Genomic DNA, 20,768 nt, shown 5'->3' on the forward strand with positions numbered 1-20,768 from the left:
TTAACCTAGTCGTTTGCTAATTAATGTTTTTGATTCTGATCTAAATCCTTTGTGCATCTTGAGTTGTTGTAATTTGGTTTAACTTGGTAATTTGAGTGCAAATTATCTGTCTCATTCATGCTATCATCTCTATTATTAAAAAAAAAAAAAATCACTACACCACTCCCATTCCTCCAATATTCCCATGTTGATGGGATGGTACTGAGGGCCATGTTGTTAGCGATGTGACACCGATCCCTTGGACCCTTGCTTCGCTGGTGCTCTCAGTAGGGAATGGAATGGCGCCGGGAAGCAGCATCACATAAATGTCCCTCCAATTTATGTTAAAGTAATATTCTAGTCTATACCCATTTTGACACATGGCTTCTTAATGATTAAGGCTTCTTGACTTCCTGTTACAACTTTTACGATGCCTCTTTATCATCTGGTTAAATTCTTTCCAATTTACGACCAAAAATGTCCTTTGGATAAAAAATTTAGGCAAAGATCTGAAAGCGCCTCAAACTCTCGGGTTATAGAGCCGTTGGAACTTCACCTGGAGATCCAGGCATGGAAAACATGGATTAAGCCCAACTTTAGCTGTTCAAAGCTGATGCGACAACAATTTAGGAAGGAAGGTGTATTGCATTCGAAGAGCTTGTACCTCTTGTCCCCGGAAGGAGTGTGTGCCTTAACAGTTTCGATGGGAATCCAGTATTAAAGTAACAACGTTATGAAAAGCTTAGCTCAGGTTAGAGGCTCAGTTTTTTGAAAGAACGATCAGGCTAAAAGACTCTTGAGGGTGAAGGTCAGACTTCACTTTCTAGACGGCAGAAACAACCATAACAGTTTTACCTCAAAGGCAAAGAGATGGGTGTTAAAAGCCAATTCAAATGACATCCGATACATGTAAATTGATAAACATATCCCTAGATTGTAATAATGTTCCTTTATATCGAGTTTTTAAGGAGTTATTTTGCTAAATGAATTATTAGAGTAATTAAAGAGTTAAGATACAAGAAACATTAAATGAATATGTTGCTCTATCTCAACCAAATGATCCAAGAAGAAGATGGATAAGTGTGTTTCTCAATACTCAAACATCCTTAAGATTAAATCAATATATTTCATTCCAAGAGACAAGAATAACATTTTCCTTGTATGAGCATCTCAAAAGACAATGAGAGAATTTTGCCTTACACATAGCATGTTTCCATTTTAGGCCTAAACTGATTTTACCAATACCACACAAAGCTGTATGTACCCTGATCAACTCAACACCAAAGAAAGGTCCTCTCTGCCATGCATCTGGAATCTCGAACAACCAGATTCAAATACCCTGTGGTGTCACAGAACCACCTTAATTTTTACCAGACCATTTTTCCATGAAAGAATAGCCAGTTTCTTGTGTTGAAGTCTTTGACTGCTGCAGAATTGCCTTGGCATTCAGACCAAGTCATCTGTTTTATGTCCCCGTACCTGAAAAGCATCAATTTCATAGCTTGAAGTGGCAACTGTGAGCTTCGACTCAACATTCCAAGTGGCACAGCCTCCACCGTTGGCATCGGAGCACATTGCTTGTAATCAGGAATTCTTCTGTGAGCTTCAATTCAAGATTCAAAGTGGCACAGCCTCCTCCATAGGCATTGGAGCACATTGCTTGTAATCAGGAATGCTTTGCATCATAGAGCTACACAATAAAAGTCAACTGAATCAAAAGCCAGAAAGCCTGATGCCCCACACAGTGACTTCACTTTCAGTAATGTCCTAGTCCACAAAATGCGCTTTCCATGTTCTAGAATGTCCAACTTTCAACAATAAGTCAGCCATAAGTAATTGTTCTTCTGATGAAGGAAGCAAGGTACCAAGATACAACATCAGAAGTTTCACATTCATAAAAAAATTGAGAATGGTTGGAAGATACAGTGTTGCAGGATGCCTTCTCGCTAATAAGCCAATGTCAGCACTCTAAAAGGAAAATGTTGCAACCAAATGTAAAATGGAACCTGATCTTGCATAAGTCAGTGTGCAGTTTAACAATGAAATATAAATTCTCATCTTTCAACCTTCAGTCATGGGTTCAGAAGCAATCATATCACAGCAGGAAGCTGATTCCTTGATCAATTGAACTTCATCATCCTCAACACCCTCAGAATCAGAACTGGCATCACAACTTTCCATCTGTACATTTTCAACATCAACATCTTGTGATGATCCTCGGAGCGGTTCTGAGTCGCTGCTCAACTGTGCAAGTAGATCTTCCTTCTTCACAACATTAAACATAATTCCATTATTAATCCTTTCTGCCTGTAACATATCTCCTTCAGAAACCATAATGCTGGTGGAAGCAGCTACAGGAATTCTATTGCTACCTAGCTCAGAGTCTGTGTTCTCTGAGCTTCTATCAGGGGTTGTTACTCTCGAGTTGCTATGGTAAGGATCCCTGCCAACCATCTGAGTCACCAAGGAGTTGGAGTGGGCTGTTAAAGCATCAGCCTCATCCTCCCTTGACCAAGGCCTGTTGAATTCTGCCTCAAGCTCAAGGCTTTGCACAAAGTTGATGAATTTGTTTGCAGAGGCTGTCCTCATCAGAGGTCCACCACATCTTGTCCAAGAATTTAGGTAATTTAGGTCCATATTATCTGATTCACTATCACTTCCATCATGCACGCTTCGTTGGACACGACTGTTTCTGTTTGGTTGTCCCCCTATGAGGCCAGTTCCTTGGTGGACTGAAGCAGCAGCATCTACAAGGCCGTCTTCTTCAAGAGACCCTGCTGAGTTCTCTCTTGCAATGCAGTTCCATGAAGGGATCCTCCTTGAAGCATTAAATCTGAAGGTGTTTGTTTGTCCTTGGGAAGCAGCTGCTCTCTCGGCACTTCTCTTTAGTCTACGCATGTGGTTAAGAAGGGCAACACACTCATCCAGTGCAAGTTCAATAGCACAATTTGCCTTGATAGCAGAGAGTTTTTCCCAGGTGCATCTCCTTCCTTGGTTGGCAGCCTTTTGGAGTTCCGCATATGATGGGTTTTGTATAATTTTTGAATACTGATGGCAAAGAAGAAAAAACTAAATTATGTCCATATTAACACAACAGTCTGCAATTTGGAGCTTGAACATAACATCAATGAGGAAATGGAAGATGATTGGTACCTGAGCAAGTGTAGCAGGCATAACTACAGTGACATCACCCTCCCAATCTTGAGCAAATAACTTAGCTATTCCCCCCAATGGAAATCCAAGCTCCAGAATTTGATTGCATCGATGTTTAACCTCCATCTCAGCAAGATGAGCCAGCTAGAATTAAAAAGCAAATTAGTTTGATGATTAAACAACAAAAGGAAAAAAATAATATCCCCACGTGCGGAAGGTATGATGCATCGATGGAGAAGCTTAAGAAGATGCAGCAGTTATAACAAAGTTGTTACCCCATAACATGTAGGACGAGAATTCGCTTACATATTGTGCTTGTTGTAATCACATGTGGTCATCATCCTTAGAGTAATAGGTGAAAAGGGGTTTATTAGGTGCAGCTTATTTGAAAGGTTTCTATTATTACATTTACTAGTTTATGTACAACATATTACAACTGAATTTTAAGGAAGAAGCAAGGCATTACTAAGTAATCATCAAGATAAACATACAAAGGACAATTAAAAAAGGGATTGAAGTCCATGAGACACTACCTTGGCAGCAAAGTTACCCCCAAAAGCTCTCACAAGTTCTTTTAGCCTCAGCAGTGGGACAATGTGCGGATTGGCTTGGCTGACAATGAAATGATTGACATTAAACAACTCCTTCAGTTGCATCATGGGCAAATCACTCTCCAAGCTTCCATCTCTCCATCGGCGAGCTGAATCTCCTGGCGCCTGCTCTGGGCCCAACAAAAAGGGTGCATGGAAAGGGACAATTTCTCCAAATCTATCCTTTGCCATCAGCTCTTGAGCCTCAAAAAGGCCAGGAAATGCACAGGAAGCAGTCACAGCACTCCATATAACAACATGAGGAGATGTCAAATAGTTAAGGCATCGTGGTGGCTCATGCTTTCTAGGAGAACAAACGGTGATACCAAGAATACGACCTGTCAAGTCGTAAGCCTCTTGAAATGTTAGATTGCTTGTAAGATGCCTCAACATCCTTTGCAATTGCCTAATCTCGTGAACTGCCCCATGTATCATAACCCTCTTAACCACTGCAAAGATCCCACCCATCTGGTCAAAAAACTGTAATGAATGCCAAGAGTCCTCAAAGAAGCTCTCCAACTCAGGCCATGATCGTGTTGCTACAATTGCACACATGATGGAACCTACACTAGATCCTGCAATTATCCGAGGAAGAAGCTTATGTTCTACTAAAGTTTTCACCACGCCCACATGGAAAGCTCCCAATGAAGCACCCCCACTTAAGAGTAGCGCTGTCCTACCAAAGGCATGCCTTGTCTCATGCATGAATGCAAGCTTCTCTTCCAAAAGCAGCTCATCAGAATCAGAGTCACATACCATTTTTAGTTGAGTTGAGACCTCATCAATGTACTCCTTAATGAGTTTTGGCACCTGCCCATTTGACCATATTCGACAAAGTAAAGAATCAGAATCAGACAGATGCTAGGAAATTTTCCAACTCGGTAAATAAGGCAGTAAAAAATTTGATTGAGGCTACTTGCACACACATGCATGAATAAAACACAGAGGCACAGAAATATGCATGCAGATACAATACAAATACCTGGAAGCAAACAAGACTCATGCAATATAACGTTTAGAAAAGGCATAGGCATTCAGATGCCAATGAGGCTGGGGACAATCCTTTGGAAGTAAAGTATAAGGCTCATTACTTTTTCTAGAAGGTCAATAAATGTAAGATATCAAGAAACAAACAAGGATGTGGGTATTATGCTTAGATTTGTATATGAAATTAGATATAGTTCACATATTTCACTTGTAAAAGGCATGTAGATGTTCACAGTTACAGCATAAATACAAATCTTACTCAAGGTTTCAAGTGCCAGCCCAAGTTTGCTAGTTCAATGTCAGGAAGATCTGCATGACCTATTAATTATCTTCTTTTTAACATATTTAGTTAAAAGGGTAACAAGTCCCTTTTTATTCTTTATTTCTGGCATGGCATTGTATGTGCTGCACTGATGGGTACATGCGACACCCACTAGCACCAGCATGTATATTCTTGATTTCACCATACTAGGTCCAAAATTTAAGTCTACATGAAATGTCATGAAATCCATTTTGTTTCTTCTATTTCGCTGTAAAATGTTATGTATGCCTTATAAAATGGTGTTTACTTAAGAATATAGAGGAAAATTAAACTTTTGTCATGTTTGTTCTTTATATGATGGGTTGTCATCATTTAGTAGTTTATTCAATTAATACTGAATGTTTGGAGTTGTATCAATGGGGCATTGTTGAACAGTTCTGTGAGGAGCTGCCAAAGTCGGAACTCCCTCCTTGTCTAAAAAAGCTCCTTGCTTTTGCAAAAGGCATAGAAGGTACAAGAAGAGTATGGTAACGAAAGGTATTTGGTCATTGAAGAATAGAACAAAAGAGTTGGTTTAGAAAAGGGGTTACTTATATTAGCAAGCAGCCAAACAGTCTTATCTCAACCGGTTGGCTCCTGTCTCCCGAGGGCTTGCTCTTAGCACAGGTCTAGGGTTCAAAGTATGGTAGTGGCACATTATCACTATATTTCTTGAAAAAAACAATGTTTGCAAGGAGAAAGACAAAAGTGGGATGAATTGACGGGACGAATATATTCTAACCAAGAGAGAAGAAGATGGCTTATGTTGGAGTTTTCATCTTTTGGAGCCAAAATGTGGCAGGGAAGTCAAAGGGAGGACGCCAAAGTACTATGTTAAAGATTTCTTATGGAAGAGGTACCAAGAGAATTTTGAGAGGGTGAAAAAAAGCAAGAAAGGTTCTTAAGAGCATCAAAACACAGCTATAAGTAAGGATATATAAATTAGAGACAAGTTGAGGGAACAGGAGCAACAATTCCCATTAATGTGATTTAAAATGCTAGCACTTCCAAATTGTGCAAAAATTGAAACGACGGTATGAGAGTAAGGGACTAGGGAAAATCTTTGCCTCATGCCTAAAAGTCTCGAATAATATAGATACAAATTATAAATAAATCAAAAGAGTTTTAATAGTTTTCAGACCTCTTAACATGTTTGCATCAATCAAGATAGGAATTAGAGGAATCAAAGTTTAGATGGGAGACGTAAATGGTCTGACAGCAGAGTTTAGCCAAGCACATATATCTAACCAGAAACAATTTTCTGGTTAGGACAACCAATCCATAAGATCAGAAAGGACCAAAATATCCACTCTCGGGTTTAACTTTCTATAAACTAGCATCAGGATGGATCTTTCTGTCAATGCGGATGGTTCTGAAATTTACTGCTGGCAGCAAATTTTCAGCAAAGACATGCAATCAGCAGCAGATTTGTTCAGCAAGGTATGTACAGAACAAGTTAAATTACATCAATTCGTTATTCATGAAAGATCAAAAGCAAGATAAAGAAGTAATTCCAATTAGTTTGCAGATCAGGTGGTCACCGAAAGGGTTATTACCTGAAGTCTGCCCTTATGGAGCGCAGGGTTGCACATGTTGCCCAAATTCCTGAGCAAATCGGCACGCATACAGAACACTATGTCCCTGAGCGAGCCCTCCTGCCGGCGGTGCCGGAGCTCCCGCAGCTTGTTCCTCACCAACTCCTCGTCGTATAGATCGGCCTCGTTCATCCTCGGCGTCTCCTTCTCGAGCATCTTGGCCGCGTGCGCCCACTCCTCGTAGGTCAGCGCGCTGCGCATCATGTTCCGCCAGAACTTCCGGCGGTACGCCGACTCCGCCCGCGACCGCACGTTGGTGCACCTCCTCAACAGGAAGGCCATCGCGGTCACCATCACGAGAATCCCCTGCGGATGATTTGGGTGGAACCAGGCGATCACCGGGACGACGGCGTTCCGCATCCGGCGAAAGGCGGCGCGGAGGAAGCGCAAGATCTGCTGCCGGAGACTGGAAATCGAGCTGCAGAGGAGTATCCGGAAGGCGATCGTCCGGCCGACGATCGACGACGGACCGATGGAGAACGCATCAACGCTCGCGTCGTTGGTGATATCCATTGCGGAAGCTGGAATAGATTGTTCGGAAGACGAAGAAGGAGGGGAATTGCTATAATTGTAGGAGATGAGATGGCTGCGGGAATCGTGGGAGAGAGAAGGGAGGATAAGCGAGAAAACGGGAAAGGATAAGGTAGAGTAGGATCCGACGTAATCGGGAGTCAGACGCGGGGGATGGGACAAAGGAGAGCAGCGAGATGACGGGATCGCGTTTGGAGTTAAATATAACCGAAAAGGTCGGCGCCTCCGCGGCTCGACGAAGATAGTGGGGTTGATTTTTATAAAACAAGAAACGACGAAGTATGGGACGGATGGAGGAGAAAGAAAATATGCACTTCCTGGTTTTTGTTATTCGGGAAAGAAAGAATCGGCAAGCGAAGCGGGAGGGGGAGGTGGTGCTGCCGTACCGGACTGTGTCACCGTAGTTGTCTGCTTCTACCGGAGGTAGGCGGGCTGGGCCTCGGCACGCCACAACCTGCCTGACGGGCCTAGAGACGGTTCTAGCCCGTTTCAGTCCTAAATTGGCCAATGAGAGGTGATTGCATGGAAGGTCCCAGTGCTATTTATGGAACCCTCCATCATCACATTGTCCTGACTAATTATATTATAGATTCGTATTTCCATTGAATGTTTTTCGATTATTTACAAGGACTTGGGGTTATATGACAACCTTACAACCGATCGAAATTTTAACCGACTTTGTAAGTGGCGCCTGATATACAACACTATGTTAGACTGATTATTTTTAGGGTAGAAAGAGTATGCAGCTTGGCGTGCTCACTATCAACTCTTGAGAGAGGGTTACCGCTTACATGGTACTTTAGAACTATGTGATCACCACCCAATCAAGGGCCGGTGAGATGACTTCCTTTGATCGTAGGAGAAATATTGGTGGTCACACTTTCCCTAAATAAATGCATATCAGAAGGAAATTTTAAAAGAAAAGAGTAAATGGGAGAAGAGAAAGTAGCCCGAACCTAAAATCTCATAGGTTCCTGGATGCCTTAACAGAGTGTAGCTCCTCTAGCTTTGCCCTCCATGCGGTGCAACATGATCCTCTCGAAGCCTCCTATCACTCAAGAAGCATTGGAATGAAAATTGTCGGGACTGATTGACCATTCAAATTTTGAAATTCAGGTGCTCCAAAAATACATGGTAGGAAGAATTTCTGTTGGTACGTAAAACTTTATCGTCAAAATATTTTAATGGCAAAAATTTTTATCGAACATCCTATTGGTATCCTAACGGTAGGGACTTGCCATCGGGATACTAACATATGGTTGGACTATTTTACAATATCGTAGATGGTTCTAAGGGCACCAAAATTTGAATTTTAAATATAATAGTAAGAGACTCCTATTGAGAGGTTCTAACACTGAAATACTAGTGTTAGGACCCTAAAAGGGGAAAAATTGAAAATGGATTTTTAATGGTATAAGGAATCAATTATTGGAAGGTCCTAACAATAATATATTTCTAGCAATAAAACCTTGCCATCACAATGTGGAGGCCTAGGGCGACATAGGCTAGATAGATGGGGCATGAATGTTCCTAGGAGAGTGCTATCCACCTTCATGGTGGGGCCCTTAGCTGCGCGATAGATTAGCTGTCACGAAGGAAAAACTTTATGTTACTCTTGAGCCAAACAGGAAGGAAGAGGAAAAGAGAGAGAGTTTGCAAAATGGATTAAGAGGATAAACTAAACATGATTCACAATTTTGGGGGCATATTGGTGCAAGCCAACTCAAGCCCACTACATCTCTTTTGATGATGCTTGATGCATGATACGCAATGCGAAAATAAAATAATATTAAACTTAAAAAAAAATCAAAAAAATCAAGAATTTTTCTAAAAATAGAATTTCAAAAATAGGATGTAGACACCAAGCAGTGGGACCCAATTGTAGTTTCCTGATGGTAAAACTCTTGTTTACACATCAGTATTGCCAAGATTTTAATGTCAATAGTCATCGGTTGCAATGGTGAGGTTCCACCGATCCTACATTTTCTAGAATTTGGACACGTGCTCAAAAAATGGCATAGGCCACCCATTCTTATGCATGTCTTGACCTCGATGGCCAGCATACAAAATCTAGCACATGGTCATCTAGCCTTTATAGCGGCCGGAAATAATGGATGAGTAGTAGTTGTTGATGATCATTTTGACCTAGTCATGCTTATCATTCACTAGCTGAAATCATGTCGCCATAGCATGCCACCGATTGGTGAAGGTGACAGACTCCTCATTCTCCTTGATTTTCTCATTAATTAGATCAAGCATGGATGGTAGGTAAAGGATTTGATAGCTTTAGGTTGGGTTTGATAGCCGCCAATCTATCTATATTGTTGGCAATTTAAAATGAGCCCATCAAAATACTGTGTTTGATATATTTTTTGGATGGCAATCCAGATTGTTTTGGCAATCCAGATTACCTCTCAGGAGATAATCTACATGGCCTTGAAGAGAGATAGCTATCTAAATTATCACTTATTTGACAATGTTGTAAAAAAAAATTTGGACAAAATTATTCCTCACAAAAGAATCATACAAAATCCATCCCTCTACCCCCTCCCCCGACGGCTCTCACCCTCCCCTTATTATATATAATAATATGATATAATATATTATAATATATATTATATAAATCCTATTATATATAACAATATATTATATTATATTATATTATATTATATTATTATATATTATAATAATATATATTATATTAATATAATATAGTATATAATATAATATATTATATTATATTATAATAATTTATTTTTATATTATCATATAATATTATATATTATATTAATATATGGTAAAATATATTATATAAATATTATTCTATATAACAATATATTAATTATATTGTTATATTATTATATTATAATATATTGTAATAATTAATATACAAATATTATGATATATTATAATAATATCTTTTATTAATATAATATAATATATAATATTATTATATATAATAATATAGTATAATATATTATATTAGTATATTATATTATATTAATTATATAAATATCATTATATATAATAATCTAATATATTATATTATATTATTATTATTATTATTATTATAAAGTTAAGGAGGTATTTTAGAAATTTGATTTCATATTATCAGTAATCTGATTGTCATACCAAACATGTCAATTAAAATTTTCAGTAATTTTACTGCAACATTATCTACATGTATCAAATATAATAACTAACATTATTGATAATTTAATAATGATAATTTATTTTAAAGATAATTTAGATTATTTTTTAAAATTATCTGATGATGCATCAAATATAATTTTAATATTTTTAAAAAATAAATATAGTGGAGAAGTATCTACGGAGCTTATGGTCCTGAGGCTGTAAAACCAGGACAGTGCATCATTCCCCAAGGATTCCATAAAAGGGCTTATGGTCTTGAGGCTGTAAAACCAGGACAGTGCATCATTCCCCAAGGATTCCATAAAAGGGCTGAGCATTGGTAGGACAAGCATTCACATGGTCAATTAGGTTAGTTTCCTCCCCTAAAAGGCAAAACTTCAAGAATTTAAACTCAAAGAAAAGGCCTCTTAAAGGATTCTACACGTCAGCTATTGTCGGATCAACGGCAATTCATTATCAGATCAAAAATTTTTCTTAGAATCTCTAAGTTTCTCTCATATATGTGGCCTAAGGAGGGGCAGCAATAGGCTGCATATACATGGAAAGTGAAGTGGCTTGAGGAAGTGCTATATATGTGTTGCTTGTGTCATGGCTGAGATGGTGGTTTTGGTTGTAGAGGGGGAGGTGGAGCTTGTTGATGGTTTTGCTTTGCAGACAGTCTGGTAGCTGATGTGTTTGTTGTTTCTCTAGCAGGCTCTTCATGGTTTCGAGCTATACATCTCTCATCCTGAGGGTTGAATTGTTGAAGAATCTTCTTTGATGAGACTTGTATAGGCATCCTCAACATTATGTCTTCCATAACCATCATCATCCTGATGATGGCAATTATAATTACCGGTTGCATTCATGTGAACTTTTTCATCCTTCATGTTTCTAGACATCACAATTTTAGTTTGTCTCTAGTTAATTTGATATCTTTCAGGTACTGATGTTTCCTCTTGGGTAAAATATAGGCTCCCAGGATAAGGCTGAAATCTACGGGTCAACCAGGGCAATGCTCTTCTAGCCCATAGAGTTTTTATTGCTTTTTAATTAAATATTTTCAAAAATATTTCTGGTTTTGCCGTCCATACGTGAAATCTTCATGTTTTGCATGGCTCCCACGTGATAGAGGTGGTGCCACATCGCGAAATCACTCTGCCACGTCGCGAAATCGCCCCAATCAACCAATGATTTCAGGAGAGTTCCCCCACCCCTGCGGTCCCCACCTATCCCCCTGCACTCCGCCTGTTCCCTCGCCCCTCTCCTCGGCCTTTTCCTGGCAATTTTCTTGGCCTTTCCACTCAGAACAGGTACCATTCCTCTCCTTTCCCTCCGATTCAAAGTCATGTTCAGCCCTCGTGCAATTTTTTTTTTGTCTTTTTGACTGTGACACGGAGTGGATCACCGGCTTCCCTATCTAACTTTTGTTGGGGGATACCGACTGACCCCGCTCACGACGGCTTATGATCGGATATACCCGACCGACCGACCGATCGACCGACGGACCGATCGACCGACCGATCGATCAACGGACCGACCGACCGGACGCCATCACCGACCGATTAACGGCCCTTTACCGACTGAGGATATGTCGGTCGGGCAGACCTTTCCCACTCTCCCGACCGACTGAACCGAAAAGTCCGATAGCCGACTCTCGCAACATGCCTGGCTGATTATCAGAGGGGCCCGAATCTTCGCCCGACGCCACACAGATGGCCACCGACCTAGGGTCGGTCGACTCCTCCGATCGCCGTACAGCTGCCAGAGACTGTCAGCCCCGACAGCGACATGCGGCACTGCCACCTAAGGGCATTATCCCACCTAGGGCATTGTCAACCCTAGTGATTTGACAGCCCCACGACGATGTGACACTTTCACGACGACTCTGACAATCTACAGTGAGTTGACAATTCCTCAATTATCCGCGCCATTAATGACGGCGCCATACCACGCTCCACTATATATACCGGGGAAGGCAACAGTGCAAAGGCCCTTAAAAAAAATAACAGGCTTGCACCCTCTCTCTCTCTCTTTCTCTCTCTCGATTGAGCTCTCTGTCTTCATTTCACTGTTGCCCAGTCACCTCTCTGACTTGACCGTCGGAGGGTCCCCGCCGGAGCCGCCTCCGGTCAGTGTGGACTTCCCTTTTTGCAGGCGCTCGTTCCCAGCGACCAGGCGACGAGGGGATTGGCCGCAACAGATTGGCGCGCCAGGTAGGGGGGGCGAGGCAGGCATTCTCAAGCAGTAGATACTGATGACAAAGACAAGAGCCCAACGATCGAGAGTCACAGGGTCGGCGAGGCGCTCTTCCTGCCGGGAAGAGGCCTCTCCGCTACCCTCCGCGGCGGAACCCAGCTCTCCGCACCCCGCGATGACCACGGAGGCGCAGATCGCGGCAATCGTACGGCAGATGATCGTGCTGACGGACGTGGTCAAGAGCCTCCAGCAACAACCGGCGGCATGTCCGATGCCCTCTAGGAGCAGCCACCGATGCCCGCACCGATCTCCGTCGTCTCCGCGCGAGCGCCTGCCACAGCGCTCCCACGGAGAGGAGGAAGGGCGGCCACGGCGCGATGCCCGTCAGTCCCAGCAGCTCTCTCCTTCCCTGCTGGAACGGGCGAGGAAGGAGAAGCGACCGCGAACACCATCCGCCTTCCTCTCAGAATCTTCCGGAGACTCCACTCCTGGGGTCTCCCAGCACCGACGGACGGACGACTACGAACGCAGGTTCGAGAAAATCGACCGTCGGCTTACGCAGTTGCAGGTGGACGGGCAGAAGTCTTCGAACGACGTCGACTTTCAGACCGCCCAACCTCTCTCCCGACTCATTCTCGACGAACCGATCCCCAATCGGTTCAAGATGCCACACGTGGAGCCCTACGACGGCTCCACCGACCCAATCGACCACCTGGAGAGCTATAAAGCTCTCATGACGATTCACGGGGCAACCGACGCTCTTTTTTGCATCGGCTTCCCCGCCACACTCCGCAAGGCTGCCAGGGCCTGGTACTCCGATCTTCGATCGGGAAGTATCCACTCCTTCAGGCAGCTCGAGCACTCCTTCGTGGCTCACTTCAGCACCAGCCGGAAGCTGTCGCGAATGTCGGACAGCCTTTTCTCCCTCAAACAGGGAGAAAATAAGACGCTCCGACACTTCGTGGCGCGATTCAATACGGCCACGCTTGAGGTCCGGGACCTCAACGAGGACATGGCTATCTCAGCCATGAAACGAGGGCTGAGGGCGTTCCGGTTCACCTACTCCCTGGACAAGACCCTCCCCCGTACATATGCCGAATTGCTGGAGCGCACGTACAAGTATATGCGTGCGGACGAAGGAGCCTCCGACCGGCGCTCGATCGAGTTCAAGGGTCCAAAGGAAAAGCGAAGGAAGGGTCGGGACCCCGCCGAACCTAGCAGGCCCCCGACTGATAGTCGGGTCTCGCCCCCGTGACGAAATCAAAAGTCGCCCCGACGGCAGACTCCAAGGCCGGCATGCCCCAGGTATGACTCCTACACTCCTCTCTCCGCTCTCCGTGCGCAGATTTTAATGGAGATCGAGGGGGAAGAATACCTGCGACGGCCTCCGCCTTTGAAGGCAAAAGGCCTCGACCGACGGAAGTACTGCCGATTCCATCGGGGCCACGGCCACAATACCGAGCAATGCATCCAGCTTAAGGATGAGATTGAAGCTCTCATCCGCCGAGGGTATCTCGGTAAATTTTGGAGGAACCCGCCGACTCGACCTGTGGCCGACCGACGACCCCAGCCGACTGAGGAAGCGACCACCAATCAGCCAACGGCCGGGGTCATCAATATAATTTCCAAGCGACTCGGCCCAGGGACGTCTGCTGAAGGGGAACCCATGAAGAAGCTGCGCCCGGACGACGTGATTACTTTTACGGGGGAGGACGTTCGAGGCATCCAAACTCCCCACGACGATGCTGTTGTTGTCTCAGCAACAATAGCAAACTATGATGTAAAAAATTTTTTTGTAGATAATGGAAGTTCGACAAATGTTTTGTTTTACTCGACCTTCTCCCGGATGCGACTATCTACCGACCGACTCAAGAGGGTCTCTACGCCCTTGATAGGCTTTGCCGGGGACGCCGTCTCAACGGAAGGTGAAGTTACCCTGCCCGTGACGGTCGGCACCGAACCACAACAAAGCACGGTTCATTTGACTTTCGCGGTCGTCCAAGTGCCTTCGGCCTACAACGCCATACTTGGAAGACCCGGACTTAACACCCTCAAGGCGATCGTCTCGACGTACCATCTCCTCGTTCGATTTCCAACAAGGAACGGGGTCGGAGAGATGCACGGGGACCAATAGCTTGCTCGCCGATGCTTCCAGATCTCCGCTTAGAACGACGAGTTGAGGGGTTCCCTGACGATCGACAAACTAGACCAGCGGGAGGAGGAAGAACGGGGCTCGCCGGCCGAACAACTCGTATCAATTCCAATTGCAGGAGACCCCGATCGAAAGGTATGGGTCAGGTCTCAACTGCCAGAACCCGAACAGCGACGGTTGACGGAGCTGCTAACGGCCAATGCCGACGTATTTGCTTGGTCGGCAGCAGATATGTCGGGCATCCCCCCAGAGACAATAACCCACCAACTCAACATCGACCCGACGATGAGGCCGGTGAGGCAGAAGAAAAGGTCCTTTGCTCCCGAAAGACAGAGGGCCATCGACGAAGAAGTGGACAAGCTGCTCGAGGTGGGCTTCATCAGAGAAGCCACGTATCCCGATTGGCTCGCCAATGTTGTCATGGTCAAGAAAGCCAACGAAAAGTGGAGGATTTGCATCGACTATACCGACCTGAATCGGGCCTGTCCAAAAGATAGCTTTCCACTTTCAAAGATCGACCAGCTGGTGGATGCGACGTCCGGATTTCGACTGCTCAGCTTCATGGACGCTTTTGTCGGGTACAACCAGATCTGGATGGCGCCTGAAGATGAGGAGCACACTGCCTTCGTGACCCCCAAGGGCCTCTACTGTTATCGAGTGATGCCCTTCGGGCTGAAGAACGCCGGCGCCACCTACCAACGACTTGTCAATAAGATCTTTAAAGACCAGATCGGGCGCAACATGGAGGTATACGTAGACGACATGCTGGTGAAAAGTGTGCGGATTCTGGATCACGTTCAGGACCTCGAAGAGGCCTTCCGCACTCTACGACAACATCGAATGAAGCTGAATCCGACTAAGTGCGCTTTTGGGGTAACCTCGGAGAAGTTCCTCGGATTCCTCTTTTCTCAGAGAGGGATCGAGGCCAACCCTGAGAAAATAAAGGCGATCATCGACATGCGTCATCCAAACACCAAGAGGGAGGTCCAGCAGCTGAACGGAAAAATCGTCGCTCTCAGTCGGTTTATTTCTCGATCAGCTGAAAGGTGCCTCCCATTTTTTAAAACTTTGCGGCAGGCGAAGGATTTTTCTTGGTCGGATGAGTGCCAACGGGCCTTCGAAGATCTGAAGAAGTACTTAGCTTCCCCGCCGCTGCTCGTGAAACCGCAGGTCGGGGAGACTTTGTATCTCTATTTGGCCACCTCCTCTGAGGCGGTCAGTTCGGTGCTCGTCCGAGAAAACGAGAGCCGAACCCATCAGCCTATCTACTATACCAGCAAAGTACTCCGCGGTGCTGAAGCCCGATATTCGGAGATGGAAAAGATGATTTTTGCCTTGATCGTCTCCGCACAACAACTCCACCCATACTTTCAGGCTCATGCCATAGTGGTTCTCACCAACCAGCCCCTGAGGGCGATCTTGCACCGACCGGACACATCGGGACGACTGGCGAAGTGGGCGATGAAGCTCAGCGAGTTCGACATACAGTACCGACCGCGGCCTGCCTTGAAGGCTCAGGTCCTGGCCGACTTCATCGCCGAGTGCCCGACCACCGACCAAGGGTCGGTAGCTGCGGACCCGGGATGAGATGCGGTCTCCGAGCCAGACCCGGTCTCCACTTGGGTACTGCACATCGACGGAGCTTCAAATGCTCAGGGGAGCGGGGCTGGGTTCCTGCTCACCAACTCGGATGGGGTAGTAACCGAGTACACCCTTCGATTCAACTTCAAAGCCTCCAATAACCAAGCCGAGTACGAAGCGCTCCTCGCCGGCTTGAGGATGGCGAGGGAACTGGGCGTCGACAGCCTCCGGGCATTCTCCGATTCTCAGCTGATCATGGGGCAGGTCAAAGGTGAATTCGAGGCACGAGATCCGACCATGGCCAAATATCTCCAGAAAGTGAAGGACCTCGTAGTGTGTCTCAGGTATTTTAAAATTTCCCACATCCCTAGGTCGGAGAACGCCCGTGCCGACGCACTCTCCAGACTGGCGACTTCGGCTTTCGACTCTTTGGGTCGGACGTTTGTGGAGAACCTCGAGCAGCCGAGCATCGACCGGGTCGAAGAAGTACTACAACTAACAGCCGAACCAAGCTGGATGGATCCGATTGTCCGGTTCCTGACAGACGGGACCGACCCTGAAGACCCCACGGAGGCCAGGCGGCTTCGATGGTCGGCCTCCCAATATGTGATCATGGATGGCCGACTCTACAAAAGGTCGTTCTTCCTTCCCTTGCTTAGGTGCTTGGGACCGACCGACGCAGACTATGCTCTCCGAGAAGTGCACGAAGGGATCTACGGGAATCACTTGGGGGGCAAGTCTCTGGCCTACAAGGTCCTGCGACAGGGCTACTACTGGCCCACCATGAGGAAGGACGCGACTGAGTTGGTCCGGAGGTGCGAACCTTGCCAAAAGTATGCTAACGTGCAGCACTAACCGGCCAGCCAAATCGCTCCTATCGTCGCTCCATGGCCCTTTGCCCAGTGGGGGGTCGACATTCTCGGTCCTTTCCCTCCAGCATCGGGTCAAAGAAAGTTCATAGTTGTCGCCATCGACTACTTCACCAAGTGGGTGGAGGCCAAGCCCCTGGCGCAGATTACCGAGCGAAAGATGGAGGACTTTGTCCAAAAATCATCATCTTCAGGTTCGGATTGCCGCATACCATTATCACCGACAATGGGCGGCAATTCGACAACCAAGATTTCAGAGATTTCTGTGCAAGATTTCACATCACGCACCGACTGACTTCGGTCGGGCACCCACAGTCCAACGGCGAAGTCGAGGTGACCAACCGGACCATACTACACGGGCTCAAAACCCGGCTAAACGAAGCCAAAGGCCTCTGGACCGACGAGCTAGGCTCCATTCTGTGGGCTTACCGAACGACCCCCCGCGTACCGACCGGGGAGTCGCCTTTCGGTTTGGCCTATGGGACGGAAGCGATGATCCCACTCGAGATCGGGCTGCCGTCTACAAGGGTCGAGCGGTATCAAGAGCCGGGCAACTCTGATTGTCGGAAAGCCGACTTAGACCTCCTCCCCGAACTGCGAAACGAGGCTCAACTTCGCATGGCTTCATACCGACAAAAGGTGGCCCGATACTACAATGCCAAAGTCAGGCCGAAGCTTTTCAGGCCTGGTGACTTAGTCCTGAGAAAGGCGGAGGTCTCGAAGCCCCTGGACCAAGGGAAACTGGCTCCGAACTGGGAAGGGCCCTATACGGTAGCAGACACCTATGGTCCGAGGGCCTACCGACTGGAGACTCTGGAAGGAAAACCCATTCTCCGAACATGGAACGCCGATAACCTGAAGTTTTATCATCAATAAACTTTGTACTTGTCCATTCGGAATACGAATCCAGTTTGAAATCTCGGAGTTTTAACTCTTCGACTAACGATCGGCGCTCACCAAGGTCGAGCCCCGACGTGCTGACTCGGACTTGGTATCCGCCTGAGACCGACGGCACCATCATCGATGATACATCGGACTCTTACAAAGATCGATATATCTACATGGACGGGAGTCACACTCCTTCGACGGTCGACGAAACATCAGACCCTTACAAGGACCGATATATCTATATTGACGGGAGTTGACACTCCTACGATCGTACTTTCAGGCCAGACAATCGGCTAACCTACCGACTGAGCCCCGACCAAAGAAAGGCAGAATGCCTACGCGACTGCCCTCGCGACTTACCGACCTAGCTACGATCGGTCGAAGGATATTCGGCTTACCACCGTCTATCGCACGATGCGACCTCAATCGCATTCATGGCTCACCGACCGAGCTACGGTCGGTCGGAAGATATTCGGCTTATCACCGTATATCATTTGGCGCAGTATAAGTACCCGTCGCAAGAGTATCGGGACCCGACTTATCGGTGTTCCCCCGACTAAATGCGCCGGACGACATTCGACTGAACGCGTCGGAAGAGACCTGACTACCGAACCTTTATCTGGCGGTCGGTCGGCTTCCGACTCAACGAACGCGCCCGACGCACGGCCGGGGGAAGGACGCCCGACTTACGGTCTCGATCATTGAAGGCCGATCCAAAGTCGGGACTTGTTCTACCTTCGTGGCGGCGCGAGTTGCCGAACGTCCTAACCGACCTATATGAGTTGGCAACTTACGTGTTCAGATGCATTCTATAACACATGAAAGAAAGAAAAACAGGCAGAGGGAAAAAAGTTTAAGTCCAAAACTGATTTCATTCAAGATCAAAAGAAACTTACAAAGTCAGACCGAAGCCCAGTTACAAGTGTTCTAAGAAGAAAAAACAAAAAGGATAAAAGACGATGAGACCACGGTCATCCTTCCGAGTCAGTCTCCTCGACCGATGGAAGGTCGGGGATGACCGGCGTGTCCACCGCGATCGGCACTGGGTCGACGGCCGAAGCAGGATCGTCGGTCGGCAAGGGACTGGCAGTCGGCGACGGGTCACGAGTCGCGGTCGTCTCTCCTTCGGCAACTTGTTCCTGGACGGCCTCTTTCGCCACGGCGATGCCTCCCGACGACGGCCTCTCCCGCCACAGCTTGGTCCTCGGCTCCCGGCGGGACGATACTGCTGAGGTCCAGCTTCGGGTACAGGGCTTGGACCGCATCCCGACCGTCCTCGTACCCCACCTGGTACGACGTGAAGCCGGACTCCAATAGCTCTTCCCGGTACTGGTCGGTGGCGCAGAAGTCGTCCACCGCCCGACTCGCCGACTCCTTCGCCGACCTTGCTTCCGCTTCCGCCCGACCGAGCGAGTCCTTTGCCGACTCTGCCTCTGCCTTCGATATGTCGGCGTCGGCCTGGGCGATTGACAGATCCTCCTCAGCTTTGGCGAGCTTCTCCAGGCTGACCCGGAGCTGCTCGCGCTCGCCCTCGAGTTCGGTGGCAACGCCATCACGCTCGCACCGCAGACGGTGCACGGTCCGACTCTTGCGTTTGACTTCTTTCTGGGCCGACTTTAGCTCGGACCCGAGACAAGAGACCTCGTCCACCAACTTCGCCTCCCGATCGGTCGACTGCTTCAGATGGTCGACCAGCATTGTCCGGTCGGCTTCGACCGTCGCCGCCCTGTCTTTCCAAGCCGCCCGGATGTTTCCGAACCTCCGGTACCCGGCTTCAAGTTCGGACATGGTGTAGATCAGCTGCCGACATGAGCGTTTCGTCAGGAAAGCAAAATAATGAAAATATTAAGGAAAGAGGAGGCGAAGCGGTACTTACCTCGACCATAGTCGGATAGAACGAGGATAACATCTCGATCATTTGCCTAGACCTCAATGCCTCCACGTCGGCTGGGAGGAGGATCCCCTGGCACAGCCTCCTGGCCAGGTTATGGTCGGCCAGCGCCGATGCCCCTTCGGGGAACTGAGCGTTGGGCGGCACTATGCGACTCCCCGACCTCGTGTCATCCGCGGGGTCCATCGGGGCTTTCCCCCGATCGGCCACCCCAACCAACGGATCCGGTAGGGAGGGGATGCTCGAGTTTGATGCGGCACCCCCCGTTGCGGATGCAGATGCCGTCGGATGATGTTCGGGTTCCCGAACGTCGTCCGACGCCACACCCGCCGGCGAAGCCACCGATGTCCCTTCCGCCGCTTCCTCCGCCTGCCGCTCCTCCGGTTGCACAGCCGGAGCCGCGAGTGCTATCACCGGCTCCGACTGGTCGGTCGCCGACGCCTCGACGGTCGGCGCCGCTGTGGTGGGCTTCTTCGGCGGATGCGAAGGTCCTGCCCCCAATGCCGGCCTCTTCCTCGCCGCGTACTGTCGGATTTCGGCATCGGTCGGCCTCATCCTCGGAGGTGTCCCTGCGATACCGACAGAAATATTAATATAAGAACAAGAACGAAAGCCGAATGAAAAGACAACCGATGGATCGGGCGATACCTAGACGGGGGACCAAGCTCAGGCCAGCGTCATAGAGGGCTTGTTCGGTAACAAGCTCCCTCTGCTTCGGGACCGACATGTCCTTGAGTCGGTGGAAGTCCTCCCGATCATCCGCCTCCACCCAGCTGTTCTCATTTGCTTCGGTCCGGGGCACGCCCCAGTGAGAAGGAAAGCCCCAGGGAGAAGAAGATGAGACGAAGAAAAACTGGTTCTTCCACCCGTGGATGGACAATGGAAGACCAGTGATGAAGGAAAGACCCTTCCGGGGGTTG

The 20,768-nt window shown here is 47.2% G+C and overlaps 1 protein-coding gene across 1 annotated transcript; it reads right to left on the minus strand.

The window, feature by feature from the left end:
- Positions 1 to 1,064: 1,064 nt before the first annotated feature.
- LOC105045555 (triacylglycerol lipase SDP1) lies at positions 1,065 to 7,407 on the minus strand. The gene is made up of 4 exons (XM_010923888.4): positions 6,567 to 7,407; positions 3,666 to 4,532; positions 3,133 to 3,276; positions 1,065 to 3,027 (listed from the first exon to the last, which is right to left on the minus strand). The coding sequence occupies exons 1-4, from the start codon at positions 7,116 to 7,118 to the stop codon at positions 2,041 to 2,043; spliced, it is 2,550 nt and encodes an 849-aa protein (XP_010922190.1). The 5' UTR covers positions 7,119 to 7,407; the 3' UTR covers positions 1,065 to 2,040.
- Between the last annotated feature and the right edge of the window lie 13,361 nt (positions 7,408 to 20,768).

Source organism: Elaeis guineensis, chromosome 5 (genome assembly GCF_000442705.2).
Source record: "Elaeis guineensis isolate ETL-2024a chromosome 5, EG11, whole genome shotgun sequence".
NCBI classification, from domain to species: Eukaryota; Viridiplantae; Streptophyta; class Magnoliopsida; order Arecales; family Arecaceae; genus Elaeis; species Elaeis guineensis.